Source organism: Tamandua tetradactyla, chromosome 9 (assembly GCF_023851605.1).
Source record: "Tamandua tetradactyla isolate mTamTet1 chromosome 9, mTamTet1.pri, whole genome shotgun sequence".
Classification (NCBI taxonomy): Eukaryota; Metazoa; Chordata; class Mammalia; order Pilosa; family Myrmecophagidae; genus Tamandua; species Tamandua tetradactyla.
In genome coordinates, this window is record NC_135335.1 from 91,875,413 (window position 1) to 91,898,576 (window position 23,164).

Genomic DNA, 23,164 nt, shown 5'->3' on the forward strand with positions numbered 1-23,164 from the left:
AGTTTTTATTACTGTTTTGAAATACTCTACAGTCAATGACCACCACCCTATGGTCTATACCTGGGGAATGCTTCCCACCAAACCCACTCCCTTTATAATCCACTGTTAAATGCAAACAGGAGTAAGAAGGAAAGATGTTCCTGGGATGACACCTGTTAGAATCCAATGCTACTGTAAATCACTGGAGAAAAGAGATTGTAGAATAAATATGAACATAAAGAGAAACGCAATTTTGAATAGAACAATTTTTGAATTTGAACAGGAGAAATGTCTCTGATTTTTTAGAGAAATCAATGACTACAGAAAGAGAGGATCTACCTAATTCCTTAATAAAGCCTGAGCCCTGTTCTTTCACCCCTTTCTCTTTTTCTCTCTCTCTCACTTTCCTCTCCTCTCCCCTCCCATTTCCCTCTTCCCTCCCTTCTCCCTTTCCCTCTCCTTTTCCCTCTCTTATCTTTCCTCTCTTGTTCCTATAAGCTTATATTAAAACCACAGGACTTTGGTGAGATCAGGGAAAAACATGCCAATACAAGATCCTGTGGTGGTTTGAACCTGTATGTACCCCAGAAAAACAAGTTGTTAAATTTATTCCATTCCAGTAGGTGTGAACTCATTGTAAGTAGGACCTTTTGATGAGGTTACTTAAATTAAGGATGGGTCTTAATCCTACTACTGGAGTCCTTTATAAGCAGAATGAATTCAGAAAAAAGAAAGCAGAGGAAGCAAGAAGGTGAACATTAATGGAACCTGGAAGAGAAGGGAGAGAGACCAGGAGATGCCACCCTGTACCTTGCTATGTGACAAACCAAGGACCAAAGATCATTAGCAACCAGCCCTAGAATGCCACAATCTTCCGAAAATATCACCTTGATGACACCCTGATTTGAATTTTTTCTCAGCCTCAAACCATGAGAGAATAAATTCTCTTCGTCAACCTGACCGATTTCAAAGTATTTGTTTGAGCTGCCCAGGAAACAAAAACAGGTCCTCTTGGAAGGACCTCTCCCAAAACTTACTTCTCATAATAAAAGTTCAGAACTGAAAAAGATCTTTGAGATGATCCAATAGCCAATTGACTCTGATTATTCTGATCCATTTCTTGTTTGTTGGGGACCTTCAAATGCCCAGGAAAAAATTCAGGTTTCAAGCAGAAAAGTGCTTATTTTTTATGCTACTTTGCCAAAAATAAGTCCAGGGCATAAGAATATCCCACATATTGCTCATGGTAGTGGGACCAATAAAAAGAAGAAAGCTGTGATTCCAAGCATGAAATTGGAACAGAGAAAATCTTCCAGATACAACAGGACCAGAAGCAACACAGCTATTTCCTCAGCTTCTCAAGCCTTTTTTCCTGAAGGCTAGTTTTCCTATCAATATCCCACCCTCCTGCCTCCATTTGAGAATGAGTTGGAGAAAGAGTAAGCCTGTTTGTATCATGCTGAAATATTTATTATCTCAAAAAGTAGAATATAATTATAAATGGTAGAAGCATTTTCACATCTTTCAAAGTAACATGAAACCAAAAAGCTTTGGAAAAGACTCTCTGGTGTGGTTAGTAGGGACTCTTAGACAGCATGTAAGATTTGGAGGATTAAATTAGATAAAGCTTGTAAAGTCTTACTGTAGTATCTGGCACATAGAAAAAGCCCCCTAAATGTTAGTTTTTATTATTGTCATTGTTATAATGCCTCTCTCTAAACCTACTTATAAAAGAGAATGCCATTGGCCCTCAGAGAAGAATGTCCTAAGTTCCTTGGTGGGTTAGAAGTCAGCTTATGAGCTCTAGGTTCCAGGAAAGAAATAATTCAACTAAACTTTATTCTAACACAACTTCTATGTCCAGTAAAGTCAGAGTTTCACCAATCCTGCACAGTTAACAGTCAAGGAGGAAAAACTTGTGGAACAAAAAAAGAAAAGACCAATAGTAAAAGCATAACATCGTTTATACAAACATACACACAAGAAAAAAATGAAATATTTAGAAATAAATCTAAAAGATTATATATAAGATCTATAGAAGGAAAATGAAAAGACCCTGAAGAAAGAAAGACCTAAATAACTGGAGAGATATTCCATGCTCATGGATAGGAAGAAATAATGTGTTAAGACGCTAATTCTTCCCAGTTTGATCTATAGATCTAATGCAAACCCAACCAAAACCCAGGAAGTAATTTTGTGGATATTAACAAACTGATTCTAAAGATTATAAAGAAAGGCAAAAGATCAAGAATAGCCAAGACAATACTGAATAAGAACAATGTCAGATGACTGATTCTACCTGACTTCCAGACTCACTATAAAGCTACTGTGATCAAGATTGTGTGGTATTAGCAAAAGAACAGACACATAGGTTAATGGAACAGAATAGAGAAACCAGAAATAGACCCATACAAATACAGTCAACTGAACTTTGATAAAGAAGGAAAGATAATTCAATGGAGAAAGAACAGTCTTTTCAATAAATGGTTCTGGAACAAGTAGTTATTCAAATACAATAAAAACAAATCTAGACACAAATTCTTCATCTTTTGCAAAAGTTAACTCAAAGTGGATCATAGTCAAACAAAAAATGCAAAACTATAAACTTCTAGGAGATAACATGGGAGGAAATCTAGATTACCTTGGGTTTGGAGATGACTTTTTAGATACAACCTTAAAAGCATGACCCATGAAAGAAAAAAAACTGACCAGATAAGGACTTAATTTAATGAAAAACGTCTGCTCTGTGAAAGATACTGTTAAGAAAATGAAAAGACAAGTCATGGATTGGGAGGAAATATTTGCAAGGTATATATATGATAAAGGACTTATAGTCAAAACATACAAAGTACTCTTAAAAACTCAGCAATTTAAAAAAAAAACAATTAAAAATGGGCAAAAGAGCTGAACACTTCACCAAAGAAGATATACAGAAGGCAAATAAGCATATGAAAAGATGCTCTCTCTCTCTCTCTCTCTCTCTCTCTCTCTCTCTCTCTCTCTCTCTCTCTCTCTCTCTCTCTCTCTCTATATATATATATATATATATATATATATATATATATATATTTATATATTATTAAGTAATTGCATATTAAAACAAGATACCTCTACACACCTATTAGAATGCCTAAAATCCAAACCACTGACAATACCAAATGATGACTAGGTTATGGAGAAAAAGAAATTCTCATTCATTGGTGGGAATAAAAATGGTATAGCCGTGTTGGAAGACAGTCTAGCAGTTTCTTACAAAGCTACATATGGGCTTACCATAAGACCCAGCAATTGTGCTCCTAGGCTGAAATCTGCATCCACAAAAAAGCCTGCACAGGAGTGTTTACAGCAGCTTTATTCATAACTGCCAGAAATTGGAAGTAACTAAGATGTCCTTCAATAGATGGACAGATAAACAAAACTATAGTATTCCCATACAATGGAATATTATCAGTGATAAAAGGACATGAACAATCAAGACATGAAAACTTATGGAGAAACCTCAAATGCATATTGCCAAATTAAAGAAGACAGTCTGAAAAGGCTACATACTGTATGATTCCAACTACATAACATTCTTGAAAAAGCAACACTATAAAAACAGTAAAAAGATCAGTGGTTGTCAGGGATTTGGAAGAATGGAGGAAGAATGAATAGGTGAGCCATGGGGGATTTTTAGGATGGTGAAACTTGTCTGTATGATATTGTATTGGTATATATGTAACATCACATATTTGTCAAAACGCATAAAACTGTACCAAGCAAAGAATGAACTCTAATATAAACTATGGACTTTAGTTAATAATAATGTATAAAGTTTGGGTTCATCAATTGTAACAAATGAACACTAATGCAAGATGTTAATATTAGGTGTGGGTAGGTAGAAAGAGAATATATGAGAACTCAACTCTCTGCACAACCTTCCTGTAAATCTAAAACTGCTTTAAAAAATAAAGAAGATAAAAATCCCCATTCTTTGTTCTTTATAGGTGAAATAACAATGATTTAGAAAGGGCAATCTCTACTAGCTGATAGGAGAGAGAGAGAGTGCATTATTCACCATTTTATAGAAAACTCAGATCAAGAGCAGAAGCTCTTTCCATTGTGATTTATGGAGAAAACTTTTATTAAAGAGCCCAGAAAACAAACTTCATGAAAAAGTTATTGTCAAGCCTCTGCTAATGCATTCTGGCATCTTATAAAATACATTCTTCTGAAGCACAGTTACTTTTCAGAATTTTTAAACATCCAATATCAAAGCAAAAATAAATATCCTAAAGTTGAGTTCATTCTTTTCAAATACAATGTCCAAATATGGTCATGAAAAATCATATAACTATAATGAATATCACATAAAGACAAAGCTTTCTTATTTGGCTATTTCTGATTGATTTCTGTCTTCTCCACCTTTTCTGTGTTTATGACCAAATCCTTTCATAATTTTTGAACACTGACTGCTCAAATTCATAGTTACTGAGGCTTTGACTCATGATCTAATAGACCATCCAAAAATATCATTGAAATATCTATTATGTGCCTTGGACAGCTCTACAAACAACACAGCTACCCGAAATAGCGGTTCTCAATGTATAGAGAAAAAGGCCAAGGGCCAGGAGCAGGAGACTGTGAGTACAGACTCTAGTAATGTGACCTTCTGCACATCACTTCACTCTTCAGAGCTTCAGTTTCCCAATCTGTATAATGAGGTTTCTCTTGAAGCTAAAATGTAAGATACATGTGAAAACACAGGTGTATACCACATAATTCCAGATAATGACAATTCTTTCTCATATAACCATAGGAGACCATTATTTAGAAGAAGGGAGCCTTAATCTCTTCTATTACTATTTTTAAATTTTCATTGATTAATAATTCAGTGATTATACCTAGAATTATAACTCTGTATTCATTCACAGGGATTTCCATACAAATCCTCTCAAATGAACACAAAGAGTATCTGATCTTCCCGGTAATTTGGGGAGTTGAGGAAACCACCAATTTATATTCTAAGTTCTTCTCAAAGTATTTCCTCTCTAATTTTGACAGTTCCAACATCAAAAGGGTCAAAAATCTTTAAAAGGAATTCAAAGAGTCAGATTACTATTAAATTAATTTGCAGCTTAGTGTCCCATAAGCAGTGAGTTACTGTTTTACAAATTAATTTAAGATTATACGTGTTTTTTCAGAGGCTAAATATAAAACTGGTGGCTTCATTAGGTCTGAGTTACTTTTAGTCTCAGTGGAATCATAAATGCCTACTGTCTAACAATGTCACTGAAAGATTAACTACTTTTCCAAGGAAAGTAGGTTTTATGAACTCAAGCTTGAAATCTGGAAAACGGAGTTATTCATTTTGCAAATAACTTGCTAACATTATAAATTAATTAAACCAAGCAGCAAATATTTTCACAGACCAATGAGCTATTGCTAAAGGGTACAGCACAATTAAATTACAGCCTTGGTTAAATATCATTGCTCTATCACAGTGGGCCTTTCAGAGTTGAGTTGTGTTAACTCATTCAACTATTCAACCAGAAGCTGTTTTTCTTCCAAAAATTTTAAGTATCAAATATCAACTCTACTTGGCAGCTGGCCTTTATGTTCAGCTCATATTACTTCTCTTGAGATTTACACATACTATTTTTAAATTTAAGTAGGAATAATGCATTTGCGGGGGTAGAGTGAATAAAAGAAGGGTACAGAAAATCATGCTAGAACATAAAATCAGCTTCTTATGGGCAGCCTGATTACAAGGATAATCCACAGCCCCAATGTAGGCAGCAACACTGCCTAAAGGACAGGCAGCGATGACAGCTGAGAGGTCTGACCTGCTCTACTTCATCCAGACTGCTAATATACTGTGCCCCAGTAAAAAAATATGTCTAATAAAAGGCAAAGCATATGAGTGCAGGGACAGAAGGAAAAGGCTAGGCTAGAATATTCAGTTCAAACTATTATGTGGCACAGAAATAAACTGATAACAAAGGAAAGCACTGGGAAAATAAGGGAATATACCTGCATTGATTAGATCTGCATCAACTTCATTTTCTAGTGGATATGGACCCTGTCAATAAAGCACACATTCAATTGATAAAAGAAGTTTCTCAATGAATCATATATTAAAACTGCAAAATAAATTAATTTCTCAAAAAAACCCTAGGAAATTTTCATCACAACATTTGTATAAAGGTTTTAAAGATAATTCCAGTTTTCATAGCTCTGTTTCTCATATTGATTAGTCTTTCCCACCCTAATAATTATAATTGGGCAACTGAAAAATATTCTAAAAACTACCACAATATGAAAGAAATATTATAATTAAAGTTCAATAAATCAAAAAGTAATTATTTAGTACCTACCATGCAGCCAATGTTACGCATAAACTTTTCTGGTAATATCAATGAACACACTCTAAATGGCTGCATTATTTGGCTAGAAGGAGTCAGGGGAGCGAAGTTTCAGCTCTCTGGTGCATAGGACAGGAAGGTTGGAATCTGGAGATCTAATCTTATCTCTCATTTACCTAATTTCTGTTATTCTTATTTTCCCTTTGACCAACTAACCTCAGTTGGATTTTAAAACTTTATATATATATATATATATATATATATATATATATATATATTGTTTGTGTGTGTAGTATAAATTTTGTATGCATTTCTAATTACTCAAAAGGAGCTAGTAGCTTCATAATACAATATACATTAAGCAAAAAAGGGACTAAAACAAAAAAGGCATAAAATCAAACCAAGAATGAAGGTAGTATGGGAAATCTGGCTGTGTAATTTATATCCACTTTCTAAAGAGACCACAGATACCTTATACATAAATTGAATTGGCAGCCAATCATGTAGACCTATATAAATTTTCCTTTAACTTTGATCCTCAATTCATATAGGCTTATTTTTCTTTCTGCAAAATGAAGGATTTCATCACTCTAGGTATCTCTATGGCACATTAAAAATCTGAATCTTTGACTTCAATGTGGATCTGCTTTTATCCTTATATTACTTTTGCATCTGAAAATGTTCATGATCACTGTGTCAACCAATATCAACTATCTTCCCATGCCCTTTATTTATATTTTCAATACTGGATAAACATTTTCCATGTATACAATCTTACTGTATTAACAGTTAAGATATACTGAGAAACAATAAAAGTTTAGGAATATTATGAATTGGCAAACTTTAATTCCTGACATAGCCAAAAGTTAAATAAACAATGTCATTCAGGAAATAAGGGTATTCTTTAATGTTATCAAAATCTTGAATAAAAAGTATGACCTAATTCTATGAGAATACTGAGTTCATCTGAAAGGCTAATATTGAGGAAGAGAAAAGTCCATCCTTTTGGACAACACAGCCCCAAAGCAAAATTTAGGTGAGAAGAATGTCTAACACTTTTTAAATTGGTCAACTGTAAAAAGTTCTTGCCCTAAAACAGAAAACTATTGAGTTAGAAATAGTTAACAATAAAGGAAACCATGAGATCTCTCCAAAGCAGATACAGTGATAAGAAAGAGGACGGCTGAGAGACTGACAGGGCAAGGACACAGGAGGGAGGGAGGAGTCAGAATGCTCACATAATCAGGAAACTACTGTACTCAGCAAAAATACAATTCTGTATTGTGAATGCATAGAATTCTACACATTCACAATTATCACCATGTTAAGGGAAAAATTAAATATTTTATTATAATGATGAGAGAGAGAGAAAAATAAGGTCGGGAACTTGAAGCCAACAACTACCTCGGTTGTCAGAGATTTTACTAAATAGAATATCTCTTTCTTATCAAGATTGAGTAATGAAGCTTTAATTTGTATCTTACCAAACCCAGGATTCCATTTTCACTTTGAAGATGAACAGTCATATTTGGGCTGATAAAGTTGCTGGCCAGAAGAGGGATTCCAATCCCCAAATTAGCTGGGAAAAAATATGTTAAGGCCCAGCAAACAAAAGGGAAAGAGATTATGCCATAAACCTTCTATTTATATAAATCCAAACAGAAGTCTGAATAACTGAAGACATTCTTCACTCATCCTCCAGGCACTATATTCTAATTTTCAAAAAGAAAACCTCTAATAAGCAACAACATTTTCAACGACAATATGTTTTTCCATAAGATATCAAAGAAGTAGCTTCAATAGGCAAGCCAAGAAGTGATTTTGGTGGAAAGATATTTATTTTCATCAATGAGCTGATGCATTATTAAATATGGCTTAATTTAAAACCTATTTTCACCAGTTAAGCTCCCTCCAAAAATAATGACTTAATGATCTAAAAAAGTGCTATCATTTTAAAACAAAAAGTGTTCTGATACTACCAAAGTGTATTTAAAAGTATACTGATTCTTTTGGGTCATTCTGCTCCCATTCTTTGGTAAATGAATGTTAGCTAAGACCAAAAAAGCAAATTAAATTGAGATGATATAAAAGGTAGCTTTATTATTACCTATTAAATTGCTAACTGAGGGTGTTGAATCTTCTTCCCTAAATAGATCAAAGTAGGGTCAACCCTGATTTGTATGCAATAGTGTGGGTTCAATCCTGTCCTTCAATATGGGCAGGCTGAACAGATCAGTTTCTCACACTATCTGGAATTGCTGCCCACTGTTGTCCATTACCACAGGTTACCACAGACATCATCAGAATTAGTGCAAAAAATTATGACACTTTGATGATGTTCTAATACAGTGAAATCTTTACTCATCAAGGCCAGGAAAAATATCATTTGTATTTGTCACCATATTATAAACTAGAAAGGCCACTGATATGACTTAATGAATCAGTTCATTCCTTGTGGATAGGGTAAGTGTAGGAAGTTATGATGATAGTTACTTGGTTCATCTCTCACCAAATCAGAATGCAAGTGTAGTGTTATTTATAATTCATTTCTACTAGTGCTCCACATTGAGATACTAATTCGATTATGAGTAGATATTTTTAGGTAAGAGCAAATCAAATTATAAGCTTTATATCTCAACTCTTTCATCATATTCTGCTTCTCTCCTTTAAGATTTTAATACTTTTAAATCAATCAAATGTGAGGAAAGGAAAGTCTACCCCTTTGGATTAAAAAATGGTAGATGATGCTAAAAGACCATTTGCATGAATTGACTTGCAAATATATTTCACAAGCAATTATCTAAAATTAGTGTTATCATATTGTCAAGGACTTATTATCAATGGTAATCCAATTGGCTGAGGTTGGGCAGAAAGCATGGTGACTAGCTTTCACCTGCTAAGTCAACTTGGTTGACTGTATCTTGCTGACAAGTAGAAGAGGACATGTGATGGTTAGGTTGTGCTGTCAACTTGGCCAAGTGATGATGCCCCGTTGTCTGGTCAGGCAAGCACTGGCTGATCACTGCTGCCATGGATATTTCATGGCTGGCTGATAAACTGGAAGGCTGCTGTATTAAATCATCAGTCAGTTGATTGCATCTGTGGCTGATGACATCTGCAATCAACTAAGGCCTATCTCCCACCAACAAAACAATCCAATCAGTTGAAGATTTTTAAGGAAGAAGACAGACTTATTCGCTGTTTCTTCACCCATTGAGCCTCTCCTGTGGAGTCTGTCCAGACCCTTCATCAGGCCATCTTTACAGCCTGACCTAGGGTTTTTGGATTCTTCAATGCCCATGTTTGTGTAAGATACCTTCATAAATCTCATATTTACAGATTTCTCTAGAGAACCCTGACTAATACAGGAGACAATCTTATATTTTCTTCCCCTAAGGGACTTCTCGTCATAACTCATGGTAAAAACTGAAAAATTTTAAAAAGTGAGATTGTGAAGGTAAAAATAAAAGAGGAAAAGAGAACTCTCCAGTCAAGACCACAGTCTGAAAGATGATGTTAAAGGACCACAGGAAACTCACAGAATGGAAACACTTGTCATATTCTAGTTCCTCCTGTCCTAGGTCTTTTAAGTATGGCCTCACTGTATACACTGTTTGATAAATACTTCTTTGATCACAAACTATATTTTGATGGATTATTTGTATTATATATTTTTCAATGTTAGACATATGAGAATTTGCAAAATGGCAGACTCATCGGTATTTAAGTGCATTCATAATCCACATACTAATTATATTGAATTATCTCTACCCCACCTCTTTGCTGTCAAAGGAGCTAAAGCAGAATTTGAGTCTTTCAGTGAAAACCTTTACAAAATATGATACATAAAAGGGTGCACTGAAGGGATCTTTGCCAAGAGAAGCAGGGGGGGTGTTGAGGAGTTGGATCTTACCTTTCAATGAGCATGTGAATGTCAAATTATAGGGAAAGTAATGGTTATAACTAGTATATCTGAAGTTTGACACCCTCATCTGGGGTAATCTCTTTTCTCAATAACCTTTAGCCAAATATCAAATTCCACTGAAATCCATTGGATATTAGAAAATAGCTCAGCAAATTGCTGATTGCCTTTTCTGTTTCAAAAAGGGAGACATTATAATTCAAATTTTATATAACTTGATGTATTTAGGTTATATCCACATTTTGTAAAAATTGATCAATTGTTTTAAACATTACCATGGAGCAAACAGAAATGAATGACTGTGCAGAAGGTCTAGTAGCTGATAAGTATGGAAAAAGCTAGGGCTTTGCCCAGTCCCAGAAGATAAAGGATACCATACATGCCATCCTCAAATTCAAGAGCCGCCCTCTTGATGATTCGTTCTCTTACGTTATCTCCAGGTTTACCAGATTTGGTTTTTCCATTGTCTTCTTTCCGGATTGATAAACGCTTTAAAATAAACAGAAATAAGTTCTTCTTGGTTAAAGCAAGAAGTTTGTATTTTGCCACTATAAAATACAAAATTTTACTGAACAAAAAAATTCCCGTTCTAAAATGAGGCAAATCTCCGATATAATGGAGAGTTTTAAAACAGAATAACTTGGGTGACGTGATGACAAGCCAGATTTGTTTGAAAAGGAACATATACCCATTTTCTTTGATGTGAATAATCCCCATGTCACTGTCACTGACTGCTGCTACTGCTACTCTTAGGACTCCTGTAACTGAATTCTTCTCTGGTGCTCAGGGGTTGAACCAAAACAAAGAAGTATGAGACCATGGGAAGGAATTCTTGCAGGGTGGTCAGAATGAGTTCAGGTGTTGTTGCTGCCAATTGCCTATTTCCTCCTGCAGAGTCTAGATGGGTCTTGCTATGAGTACATCACAGCAATCATGGAAAAAAACAGAAACTAGGCAGAAACTATTTCTATTACTAAATTTACTTGACACAGACTGTGGTTCCTGTTTGCAAATGTTCCAAACTTTCTTTCCAGCCCTCTGACACTAGTTTTGGCCTGTCTAATGTCTTTCTGTTTGATGTGCACAGGGTGATGATGGGCTGGTATCTCTGATTCCCTGAAATACCCTGATACCAAAGGCATACCAATTCTGTTGCTGATCCCTGAATATTTCTGAACCATGATATCAACCCAAGCCCAGCTGGTAATTCTCAATCCTCTCAGTAGCTGTGGAATACTTCCAATGATCCTGATAGCCACTCCTTGACACGATTTCACACCCACAGCTCCCTAAAGCTACTGGAAATGATGTTCTTTCTGCACTTTCTAAAAGTGCAAAATAACTTCAAGATAGACATTCCTAAACAATGAAGCATTAAGAATTCGACAGGGGTAAAGCCACTAAGACCTCATTATACTTATCTACCCTCTAAAACAGCCAGGCAAAGCCATGCATCATAAATTAGGACAGCTGCAGAAGCCTCACAGACACAGTTTAGAAAGTCACATGGCTTGGTCATATATACCTTATGGACACAAGGAACTACTGGGCTGGACAGCAATACAGACACAGTCCCTGATTTGACAAACATGTCTCCTCACAATGGATGTATAAGAAACTGTAACTAAGATCCAAAAGCAAGACTTCTTGCTCATCTCCAATGCCATATCATCTAGAATGACTCCAGGATACATATTTCAAGTAGTTAGACCCATAAATACTGAAAAAGAAGTTAAGTCAATTACCTCAATTCTTTTCTCATATTTTTCTCCCTTTATAACACGATGAACATAAATCTTAGGAATATGGATTTCCTCTGGGGCAAATGTTCCAATATCCACAATTTCTTCAACCTAGACAAAGAAAACGAACTTTTTAAAATCAGATAATATATGGTTAAACTGATTATTTTTTATTTTTTAAAAAGAAGTGGAGCATATTCATCTCCGCCTCCAACTTAGGATGGATATGCAATGTAAACATATATATATGTATACTTATAGTGTATTCGTGTGTATGTGTATGAAATATATATCATACTCTTTTGGATCCACAAAAATGAGTTAAAATACATGACTTTAAGCATAAAAATAGAACATAAATAGAACTTAGTCTCTGCTAGGAGGCTAAGTTATAAATTTGTCAGTACAGCTGCTTGAACTTTCACAAATTGAACACAATTGCATGAAAAACTTGAAAGCACATTCCTTACACCCAGATTTTCAAAATTAATGGGAAATTTATCATATCAAAGACAAAAATCTGTAACAACATCTGCTTGGTCAATTGAAGAGCTCTTTAAATATAGATACAAAAGCTATTTGTAACAGATTTAATTATCCCTGTTGTTAGCTTCCTAGGAGCGTGATAGAACTGCAATTGCAGAAATAATTTTACTTAAAGATGGATAATTTCATTACGGAAATTTCAAAAGGGAACTATTAACTAATAACTAGAAATACTCAATTTAGTTAGAATTAAAGTCATTCAGAGCATTTGGGCATTTTATAGAAATACAAAATGCCCCAAGTCAGCCTGCTCATTCAGAATTTATAAAAAATAAAAATAAGAAAAAAAAGTTTTTACATCAAATATAAAAAGCTCAGGATGACAAGAATCAAGAAAAAACTAAAGTCAACACTGCTATGCTCAAAGAATCAACTTTCTGGTGTCAAAAGATATCATCTTGAAGATTATGAGTATTCAACTTAATAGACAGCATACTCAAAGCAAATAATTATTTGCTTAAATGACCTTACCTGTATAAGAGAGGTATACTCAACTTGTCACCTAAACTATTAACTGAACCCTCCAGAAGTCTCTGAAGTTGGGTTAGATAGCTCTCCTTGTACTAATCTGATACCAAATGCCCTCACCAGAATCCCCACACAACGAAAGCTTTTCAGGGATTACAGGATTTTAGTTATTGTACAACATTCCCAAAATTATTTAAAAAAAAAAAAAAAAACTATGGAGGGGTAACTACCTTCCTTGATAAACAGAAGGATCTTGACCAAAATTAAATAAAAGTCTCCAAGGAAGAGTAAGTAACCATGTGGGCATCCAAGTGGAAGTGAGTGAGTAGAGATGTGTGTCTCCATTCACCTGAGGCTGATGGTGGGAGGGGCAAAGGGGATCCCTCAGCACTGCATTCTTTGTCCCTCCCTTCCAACCTCTCTGTGCTCTGGTATTCTCTATCCAGGTGGTGGCCAGGTGAAGAGGAGATGGAGGTAAGAAAGGCAGAACAGTAAGAACTGCTGGAATGTTCAGTCACTGAGACTCATTCACATATTCACTTATTTGATTCAAGCCTTCCAAGAAGTTCTTGCCTTTAAAAATGTGTTTACAATCAATCCATTATCCTGAAGATAACATATGTATACAGAAGATATTATTCATGAGAATATTAATCACAGCATTCTTTTCTAATAAGGAGTTGGAAACAATTGAAGTGATCAACAATAATCAGGGAATGGTAAAATAAACATGGATGCATCCACATGATCAATCAATATGATGTTTTCATCATATTTAATGGCATTGGGGAAAACTCATAATTTAATATTTCATTATAATGAGATATTTTGAAAATAGAAAAGTATATATATAAACAAATATTTATAGGTATGCACTTAGGCACAATTATTTCTATATCTGGAAAAATGGAAAGAAAATGCATTGAAATGCTAATAATTGTTCTCTCTGAAACAGTTGTTAAAGTTATTCTCCTTTTCCTTTTATACTCAAGGGGATCATATCTACAAAAAATGTTATTTTTTCAAAAGGTACAAGAGACACCAAATAAGTTATTTCCCAAGTTAGGGAATATGTAAGTGTGGGAGCTGAAATATTCCACAATTAGTTAGAAATGTACCAAGGAAGGCATGTTAAAAACAAAATTGAAATTCTAAGAAAAACTATAATTTCTAACCCCTAAAAGCAATTACATTATGATATAAATTAAGAAAACCCGTTGCCTATGTGTTTGAAGATAATCTGAATTATACTCCACTCTTAATGCTGCTCCAGAAGTTTCAGCCTTCCTATATCATGCTTGAATTATTGCAGCAACTTTCTAATTGGGTCCTCAGTCTTTAACCTTCAGTAAGAGGAAAGAACATAAAGGAGGAAAAAAAGAAAAAGTAGTACTACTCGCCTAAACTAGAAATGCTGATGATAACCAATCACTATTTTAGTCTGGTTCTACCAAAGAAAGTTTTGATAAAATATATCAAATCAGGGCAAACTTCATTACTGAGGGCAATTACATCATATTTTTACACATTTCACATCAAATAGAATGAATGTGTCCTGGCAGAACAATTCTGATGAAAAGCAAGAATACAGCTGAACATAATCAGTTTCATACTTTGTCATCTTAATATGCGTGATTTTCATATTGCAGAAAATGCCTATGTAGCATTTGTCAAAACAACATCAACATTCAACAACACTGGAAATTTCTATACGGAATCAGTTTCTTAGAGTTGGTTAGCAGAGTTAATGACAAAGAAAGAAAATATTTGAAGTATGAATCAAAAGGAGAAAACATACGTTTTCAGATAATCTGTGAAAAGAGTTAAAAAAAAAAAAAAAACTGAAGTGGCAGAACTATCTTAATGCCTAGCTCCTGAAAGGATTTGAAGGCTTCTGTCCTGGTTTTATATCCTCTTGTGAAAGAACAGTAAAAAACAATCAATAGGGAAAAATAGTCCAGTGAGATCAGGCGAAGACATAGGTAAGAGTCAAAGGAAATTTGAAGGAAAAAGATGAATAAGATGAGCTTGTTAGGGAAAAAATAAAAGCAAAAGATCACAAGAGCACTCACTAAAGATGGGAGAATGTACCTTCTGAAATTAGAAATGTGTTAAGATAGAGAATAAAGGACAAATAAAAAGCCTCAGTGCAAAGCCCAGGGTATCTTTAAGGGTTCTCAGACAAGATCAAGATGAAGGAAAGGTAGCTAAAAACAACACAGTCTTCTCCCTGGCACTATGTATAGCTTTCATGCAGCACCATCTGGAACATCTAGAAATCCAGACACTTGAGGCTTCTCTAATTAGTACTTGTCTTCAGTCATTAGCAGGAAAACAGAGGCTAGGAAATGTTAATTGTTATTGATTTGAACTTTGTTTTAAAAGGTTGCTTTCTCTACCCTATGCCCTACCTACTTTAAAATTCTGAAAAGTTTTATTTTAAACCTTGGAGAAGGATAAGAACTAATTCCTTAGCGACAATGCTTTTCTTTTTACTTGGATTATTTATATCTCAGGTAAGGGAACAGAGGAGCTACAAGGCAATAACTTTCTTCCTTTTTATTTTATTTTAGTGACAACCTCAATCTGTTATAACCACAAAAATGGGTCGGACTCTGCAGGTTGTTAATGAAAAAATGCTAAATATCTGCAAATATTTGGGTGCAAAACAAAGTGAGGGCTGTTTTGGAAGGAATCAGAGGAATCAATTTCAGACTTTTTCCTGAGTCATTTTGAATTTCAATAAAGTTTAGAATGAACATTATTATTTTACCAAGAAATAAATAAGCAATGTTTAGAATCATAAGAAACCTTAAGTAATCCCAAAATAGCACAAACAGTGGATGCATGAAAAAAAAAATGGAAGAGGAAGGCAATGAGTAACAACAGAAAAGGTTGCAAGTTAGATGCAGAAGTGATCACGATGTTATTTAAACCCAAAGGATGGGCACACTGAAGAGGAAATGCAGAGAAAAGAGGAGGCTAGTATATAGGGCATCCTTCTCAAAAATCCAAATGGGGACAGGTAGTGAGTATTTTCTTAAGCTCTATGATAAAGGTTTGTATGACCAGTACAAAAATAGAGGAGAAAATGACATAAAAGCTAAAGGGACAGAACAAATATATATGGTCTTAGATGTCTACATAAAAATGCACAAGACTGAAAAAATGAGTAAATGTTGAAGTGAATTTGCCACCTTAAAAGCAGTGGTAAATGTGATTGTAGAGTCAATACTGAAACCTGATAGACTGGATCACATGCCAGAATAAGGTAGCAAACATTCTATAATGTCCTATAAAGAAAGTGTCAAAAGAACATGCTATAGGGCATACCACAGTAGCTCAGCAGGCAGAGTTCTCTCACCTGCCATGCCAGAGACTCGGGTTTGATTCCCGGTACCTGCCCAAGCAAAAAAAAAAAAGCATGCCTATGAAAGAGATACATATATGACCTGGGACAAAGTCTTAAAAGGTAAATCAAAAGATACAAATGAGACTGAAATGGATAAGAGGTTTTCCCATACTGCTAAAAAAGATGAAAAGGGTTTCTGGGATGATTTTGTGGCTGCTGTTGGCAAATTTGGAAATAATAATTGCCACTGCTTGAGACAAGCAGACAGGTAAAAACTGAGTAGCTCAAACCATTTGTTTCCTGACTTCCCCATTAGGGAGGAAAAAAGAGCAGAACAATTATGGTAAAGTGGCATTAAATTCCAAGAAAAGAAATTCAGATTATCAAAATTAATTCTAGGTAGAGGTCCACAAAAATTATATCCCAGAATTCTTAAAGAACTTCAAGCTATGATCATAGAATCACAGCCAAGTGAAAAACGACCGAGGTATCAACAGAGAGAAGCAAAATACCCATTCACAAAATGATGGGGGGGTGATGCAATGGTGGCTCAGTGGCAGAATTTTCACCTGCCATGCTGGAAACCTGGGTTCAATTCCTGGAGCATGCCCATGTAAAAAATAAATAAATAAAAAGACAAAAATGAGGGGTAATGGAAATTTCAGAACAGGGGGCTTGATCCCTTATGGTATTCTAAAATGCATTATTAATAAGTAATTTAGATTATCAATAAATAATCTAAATGGATTATTACAAATAGTCTGTAAGACCATAAACAGAGAAAAGAATAATATCAGACACCAGTACCAGTGTCCTCCCAAATCAACATCCATAGATGAACTTCACTAATTTGCAGATCAGGTTATCACATAGGCACACAGTGATTTCAAGAAGCATCTCACAAAATCCCTCACATAAGAGTTTTATAGACAGAACAGAAAAATGCATCTTAAATTCATTCATTCTAAATCAACAAATATGTATTACACACCTACTAGATACAGCAACCAAGAAAACAGGGAAGATACCTGCTCAGATGGGTTAAACAGAGAACAGATAGATAGCTAACAATTACTTGAAGAACCACAAAAGTATCTGATAGCTGAGAAGGAAGTCTCCAGTGCTATGTTTTTTTTTAACTTTGGGGGGAACATCAAGAATCAGATGAAAACTACAATGTCTGTTCACACACACAAAAATATCTTTATGCATAAAATCACTCACAGATTTCAGGGGATTGATCATAGACATCCCTGGCCCCACTCCCGATCCTCACCATCTTCTACCCCAAGCTAGAAACCAGATTAGCAGACAAATTCCTGCCCTAATGGGCAGGATCTCTTTGGTCCTATCCCACTCAATATCTTTATCAAGGCCTTAAGTAAAAACACAGGTGCAACTGGCAATTCTGAGAAGACGTAATCTTGTCTTGGTCAGAGAAGACAATCTCAAGCTCATGTCCTCCAAATATATATCAAAAGTTTGATTGAGAAAAACAATATTCCAGGAGTCCATACATTATTTTAAATGCTCCAAGAATAACATACCCTAGAGCAAACAAATATCTTTATCCCTCAGTTAACCTAACTTGAATCAGTTTCTTTTTCTTGGAATCAAGTGAGCTCTTCCTTGCAACTAAAACAGCACACTTGAGATAAATTTCCATCCACTCTCAGCAGCAAGAATAGTTGTAGTTCACCTGATCATCGGTTTCTCTTAAATTATATGCACTACTAACTATATAAATGACCACTCTATTTTTAATTTGGCAGCTTGAGGTTCACTCATATTTATCATTATAGCATAATTTTTAGTTCAATTCTAACTCCATTTTATGGCTGTACTATTGCTTTTCTTTCTTCTTATACCCTGCTTTTAATTAATGTTGTGTGTATTTTGTATGTATTGCAAGCTATTTTATAACAGCTCTAGAACAAAATGGGTAAAAATTAAATAGTGTATTTATCACATTTGAGAATGGTTCAAGGCTAGAAAGAATAGCTAATAAAATGAAGAGAGAAAATAATCTCTATTGGTTAAAAAAATAAAATGGGACAATATTAATCTAACAAATTAAACTTAGCAGGGATCAAAGGTAATACTGTAAAATAATCTGGCCTATTTTTTAAAACATAAACATAAAAGGGTTTTGCAAACAACCAGCACAGAGTATATAACAGAGATACTCAAAAAGAATCTTCCTCTCTCTGCTTGCTATTTAATCTTAGAAGTAGAGATAATTACTTTTAACTTACTGTTTCTCATTACAAATAAAAACAGTCCTTCCTTTCCACAGTGTCTCAGGTAAAAATATGGGACGAGAAGGAAAATGTAGGAATAAATTTGAACTTCTTAGAAGAAAATCTTTACATAAAATAATTCAATTTTATTAAAACAATGACTAGCAGCCAAATTAATAGAATACACTGATCCAAATAAATTAGGTACATCACTTCTAAGACTATCCCAAAAGTTTCTGTAATGCAGAGGAATTATTTTTCAAACAAACTTAAAAGCAGTTTATAATAAGCATTATTTTCATTTCCACCGTCTTTAATACAGAGTCCAAGCAGTCTAATCCACACGCCAGTACTTTGCTAACACTTCTTATTTGACTAAAAAAACCAATCTTCACTAATACGTGAATTAAGAACATTCAGGCACTTTTTCAAACATCCAAATTCTATTTTTCATATCTTTGTCCAAAAGGAAATTTTATTAGGACTGAAGCAAATTCAGAGAAATAATTAAAATGAGTTCATCTACGTAAATAAATTAAATACTTCTAAGAGGTTCATTCAAAGCACCAGACTTATCTATAATAGTAAGAAAAAATATTACACCATTATCACACACCTCAAGGAAAACAGGGACACATGATATAATTAATAGAATTAAACTAGGAACATTTTTAAATGAAGCGAGTTAGAAAGAAACAAGGAGAGAAATAAAGTTGGTGTTGGGTTTTACAGACACAGAAAAATTGCCAATTAGTGATGACAACTAAAACTTAAAATGTTACTCTTTAAGACTGTTTCCTTCGATTTGAGGATGTTAAATCATCTGTAGAGCTTTTTATAATGTGAGAACACAGTTTTTAACACATAAACTGCAAAACAGAATTGAGTTAAACTCTAACAGTTCCAGAACACAGCTAATGGCTGCTAAATCTAATGGAGATTTTGACTCAAATCCATCATGTGAAAGACTCAATAACCCCAAAATTAGAATAGCGTGGCATGTGCAGTATAAGAAGAGCTCTCTCTTTACTTCATCTTTTAAATGTTCTTCCATATATTTAATTTCTGTGGAGCGGTAAGCAAAGTAGAATTCTATTTATTTCATTAGGAAAATTAAAATGTCATGTTCGTTTTTCCTACTTTAATATAAGAAGTTAGACATAAAGTGCAAAAATAAATAAACCTTGAAACAAAATAACCTCTTTCCTTTCTCTGCAAATCCATTTCTAAAACTAGCTCTTTAAGTCTGGGAACAATTCATATATATTAATCACATTCTCAGCAACATTTTTACCATTATGAACAAATGGCCCTTCCCTTAGTAGAAACAGCAGACACACCACAAGTTTCATTTACTTTTTTCACCAGGTCTGCTTTTCACAATCAGTTTTATGACTAGCATAATTTAGTTCAGCTTGTTTTTTAATTCAACAAACTGAATTTCAGAATCGAGTCACCACTAGAAAAGCAAGACCAGTCCTAACTCTGAAGCCTTCGTTCACAAGGCAGACTGAAAGTTGCTGTCAATAAAACTGATTGATGTACCAAATCCAAAATGTCTCTTTTCTTGGCATGGACAGCTCCACCCTGAAATTTAAATTTGTATTTGAAAAGTTAAGAACTACAATTGAAATAAGGTGCCCCGATCTTTTAGACAAGATTTCCCTCATTAAAGAAAAGTGGATATTAGTATTATTTACTAATAATTAGTATTAGAGTAACAAATATTAGTGTTAGAGTAACAGTAATTTATTGACATTCAATATTTTATAAAAAAGAGATTTTTCTCCATTATCACTCTAATACCCGATATTTAACTGATTTCTATAGTTAAAAAATGAGACCAGAGAGTACTTGGATTTGGAGTTAGGAGATCTAGATTCTGGTTTCAGTTCTAACAACATCTAAAACTGTGTTCTTATGCGAGTCACTTAAAGTCATTTTGTCTCCGAAATATGAGAGTTGAACTTTAAATGATGCCTAATATCACTCCCAGGGTTGCATGCTATAAGTCTGCATTAGTTCCTAGATGTTCTATAATAAGGCCTTAAAGTAATAAGGACATCACCATAAAACATCTTTCTAGTTATTCAGGGTTGTTTAAACATGCTAGATCAAGGTGATCAATCTCCTACTAATGGGCATAAACTGCTAAGTCCAACACACGATTTTAATTCCATGCCCTAAATATATCTTTAGTACCCTTCTGTTCTGTGTACTCACTATGCCACTTATCTCCTAGCTAACCAGGCTGTTGCATTTACAAGGTTAGTTTATTATTTACCACCAATTTATAACCTGTTGCATATCTAGTTAACTACGATACGGCTTGTTCTACTTGAGCTGAGAAATAAAAGCCTACCGAGAGAGACACACTATCTATTCCAGCCAACATTAAAAGGCACACCTTGAAATAAAATGCTCCCAGAGAAGTCAGAGGAAGCTCATCACAGTAATAAGGAAGAGAATTACAGAACAGCTGGTGGCAGATTATCAAGTCTCTCAATAAGTAGGCCCGACAAAGTTCTTAAGTATAAAACCATTAGGAAGAACCACAGAGCATTCCAAATGTTTTGCTTTTTTAGACTAAAGGCAGAATGATGCCACATTTTCCTAAGCTTGTATTTTTAAAACTGTTGGCTCAGTGACTCAAACAACATTTAATGAGCAATCTATCATGTGCCAGGCATTGTGCCAGGTGCTAAGAATACAGAGATGAGTAAGACAAGGTCCCACAGGCACTCACAGGTTAATGGAGGGGGGGTAGGTAAACAGTTGAATCCAATATAATATGGTACTAAACACTATAATATAGAGAAAGCTTCACCTAGAAGGCAGAAAATGAGCCAGAAAAACAAGAGCAAGGAGGGCATTCCAGGCAGCTGGGATGGCAAGGGCAGAGGCATCGAGTTAGGGAAGGATGTGATCTATCTGAAGACTGTGCGGGGTGTTATCTGTGAAAGGACTCAGGGTGCATAAAAAAGGGAGTGTCAGGAAGAAGTCTGAAACTTTTATTGTATAGAAAAAGAAACCTAATTTTGGAAAAGCTATCATAAATGGCAACAGCTAAACCTGAACAAAAAAGAAATGCGATTTCCTTCATAGTTCAAAAAGCTTTCAAGAGAGTTCACCTTAGCTGATGCTGCTAGGGCAGCTTCTTTTGATTACAGTGGCTTCCCTCCAGAAATGAATTTTTAACACCTTGCAATTACCTTCTCTTGCTTTTATTAATTTTCGGTTGTGCACCTGGATTTTTTAAGGGACCTTGTAAAAGGCCACTGAGGTATTTGAATATAGTCTAATTTTAGGAGGCTGCCATATGGTACATTCTCTAACTACAATGATATACACACAGAAACACGTTTATAAAAAAATATAACCAGTAACACAAAAGAGGTCAATGAGAGATGTTTGATATTTTTCTTATACATTTCTTAACGTAAATAATTTTGTAAGCATGACTTTAATATGCCTTCTTCTTTTGCCTATATTCTTGAACCAGAAAGATTTGCAAAGTAACTCCTAAAAAATAGCAGCTAATTTTTAAAATGAAACGATCTTGCATAAGCCCTAATTATCACTTCTGTATTTGTACACTAGAACTAGATTTGAGGGGAGAAAATAACATTTTCTTTGACAAGGTCTCTGGGAAGAGTGAGGAAAGCCAGTATTATTTTAATAGAAGTGACTCAAATCACAAGCTACATTCTTAACACAAATAAAGAATAAATTGATAAGTAGGTCAAAAGTTGTTAAAGGAGAAAGCAAAAGTAGGAAATAGAATCTTTGTCCTTTTTTGCAATAAGATGATTTTGTAAAGGACCATCCCCTCAGTTTATTTCAGCTGAGAAATAAAAGCACTGTTCCTTATTATTTATTAACCTTTCTAGGAGGAAGTATCATAGACTAAGATTCTGAAACTATGTTATAAAATTAGAAATGTCCTCTGGCCCTTTCTTCCCTTTTCTTTTTTAAACAGAATCTATGTCCTCATTTTCAATGAGACTATTTTGTGGGAAATTATGACCATAAGTTTTAGAGACCTGTCTCAAAACAGCTTATGAGTAAATGCAAAACCCAACAGTACTATATCTTCCATATACAATTCTACGTTTTAATTCCTCTGAGTCAAAATACAATTGTAAAAGGAAAAGGCAAATTTCCTGATAATGGACATGCAAAATATAAAAAATACGGGACAAAACAACATAAAGTAAGAAAGCACTGGGATGTGGGAGCAAAAAAATGTGAATCAATCATCTAAAACCTCCCAACAAAAGCCGAGGACCAGACGACTTCACAGGGGAAGTCTACCAAACATTCCAAGGAGAACTCATACCAATCCTGCTCAAACTCTTCCCAAAAAACTGAATAGGAGGGAACACTATCTAAAACTCATTCTATGAGGCCAACATCACCTTCATACCAATGCCAGACAAAGATATTAAAAGAAAAGAAAATTACAGCCTAGTTTTGCTTATGAATAGAGATGCAAAAGTACCCAATAAAACACCTGCAAATCAAATCCAACAGTACCATTAAAAGAATTATACACAATGATCAAGTGGGTT

At 34.5% G+C, this 23,164-nt stretch overlaps 1 protein-coding gene across 1 annotated transcript in view; it reads right to left on the reverse strand.

The window, feature by feature from the left end:
• OXCT1 (3-oxoacid CoA-transferase 1) overlaps positions 1–23,164 on the reverse strand; it is a 152,212-nt gene that overhangs the window by 80,348 nt on the left and 48,700 nt on the right. Inside the window, exons 8-11 of the mRNA XM_077117071.1 lie at positions 11,991–12,098; positions 10,620–10,734; positions 7,808–7,902; positions 5,992–6,040 (exon numbers count right to left, since the gene is read on the reverse strand). Coding sequence (XP_076973186.1) covers positions 5,992–6,040; positions 7,808–7,902; positions 10,620–10,734; positions 11,991–12,098 — 367 coding nt within the window. The remainder of the gene's footprint in view (positions 1–5,991; positions 6,041–7,807; positions 7,903–10,619; positions 10,735–11,990; positions 12,099–23,164) is intronic.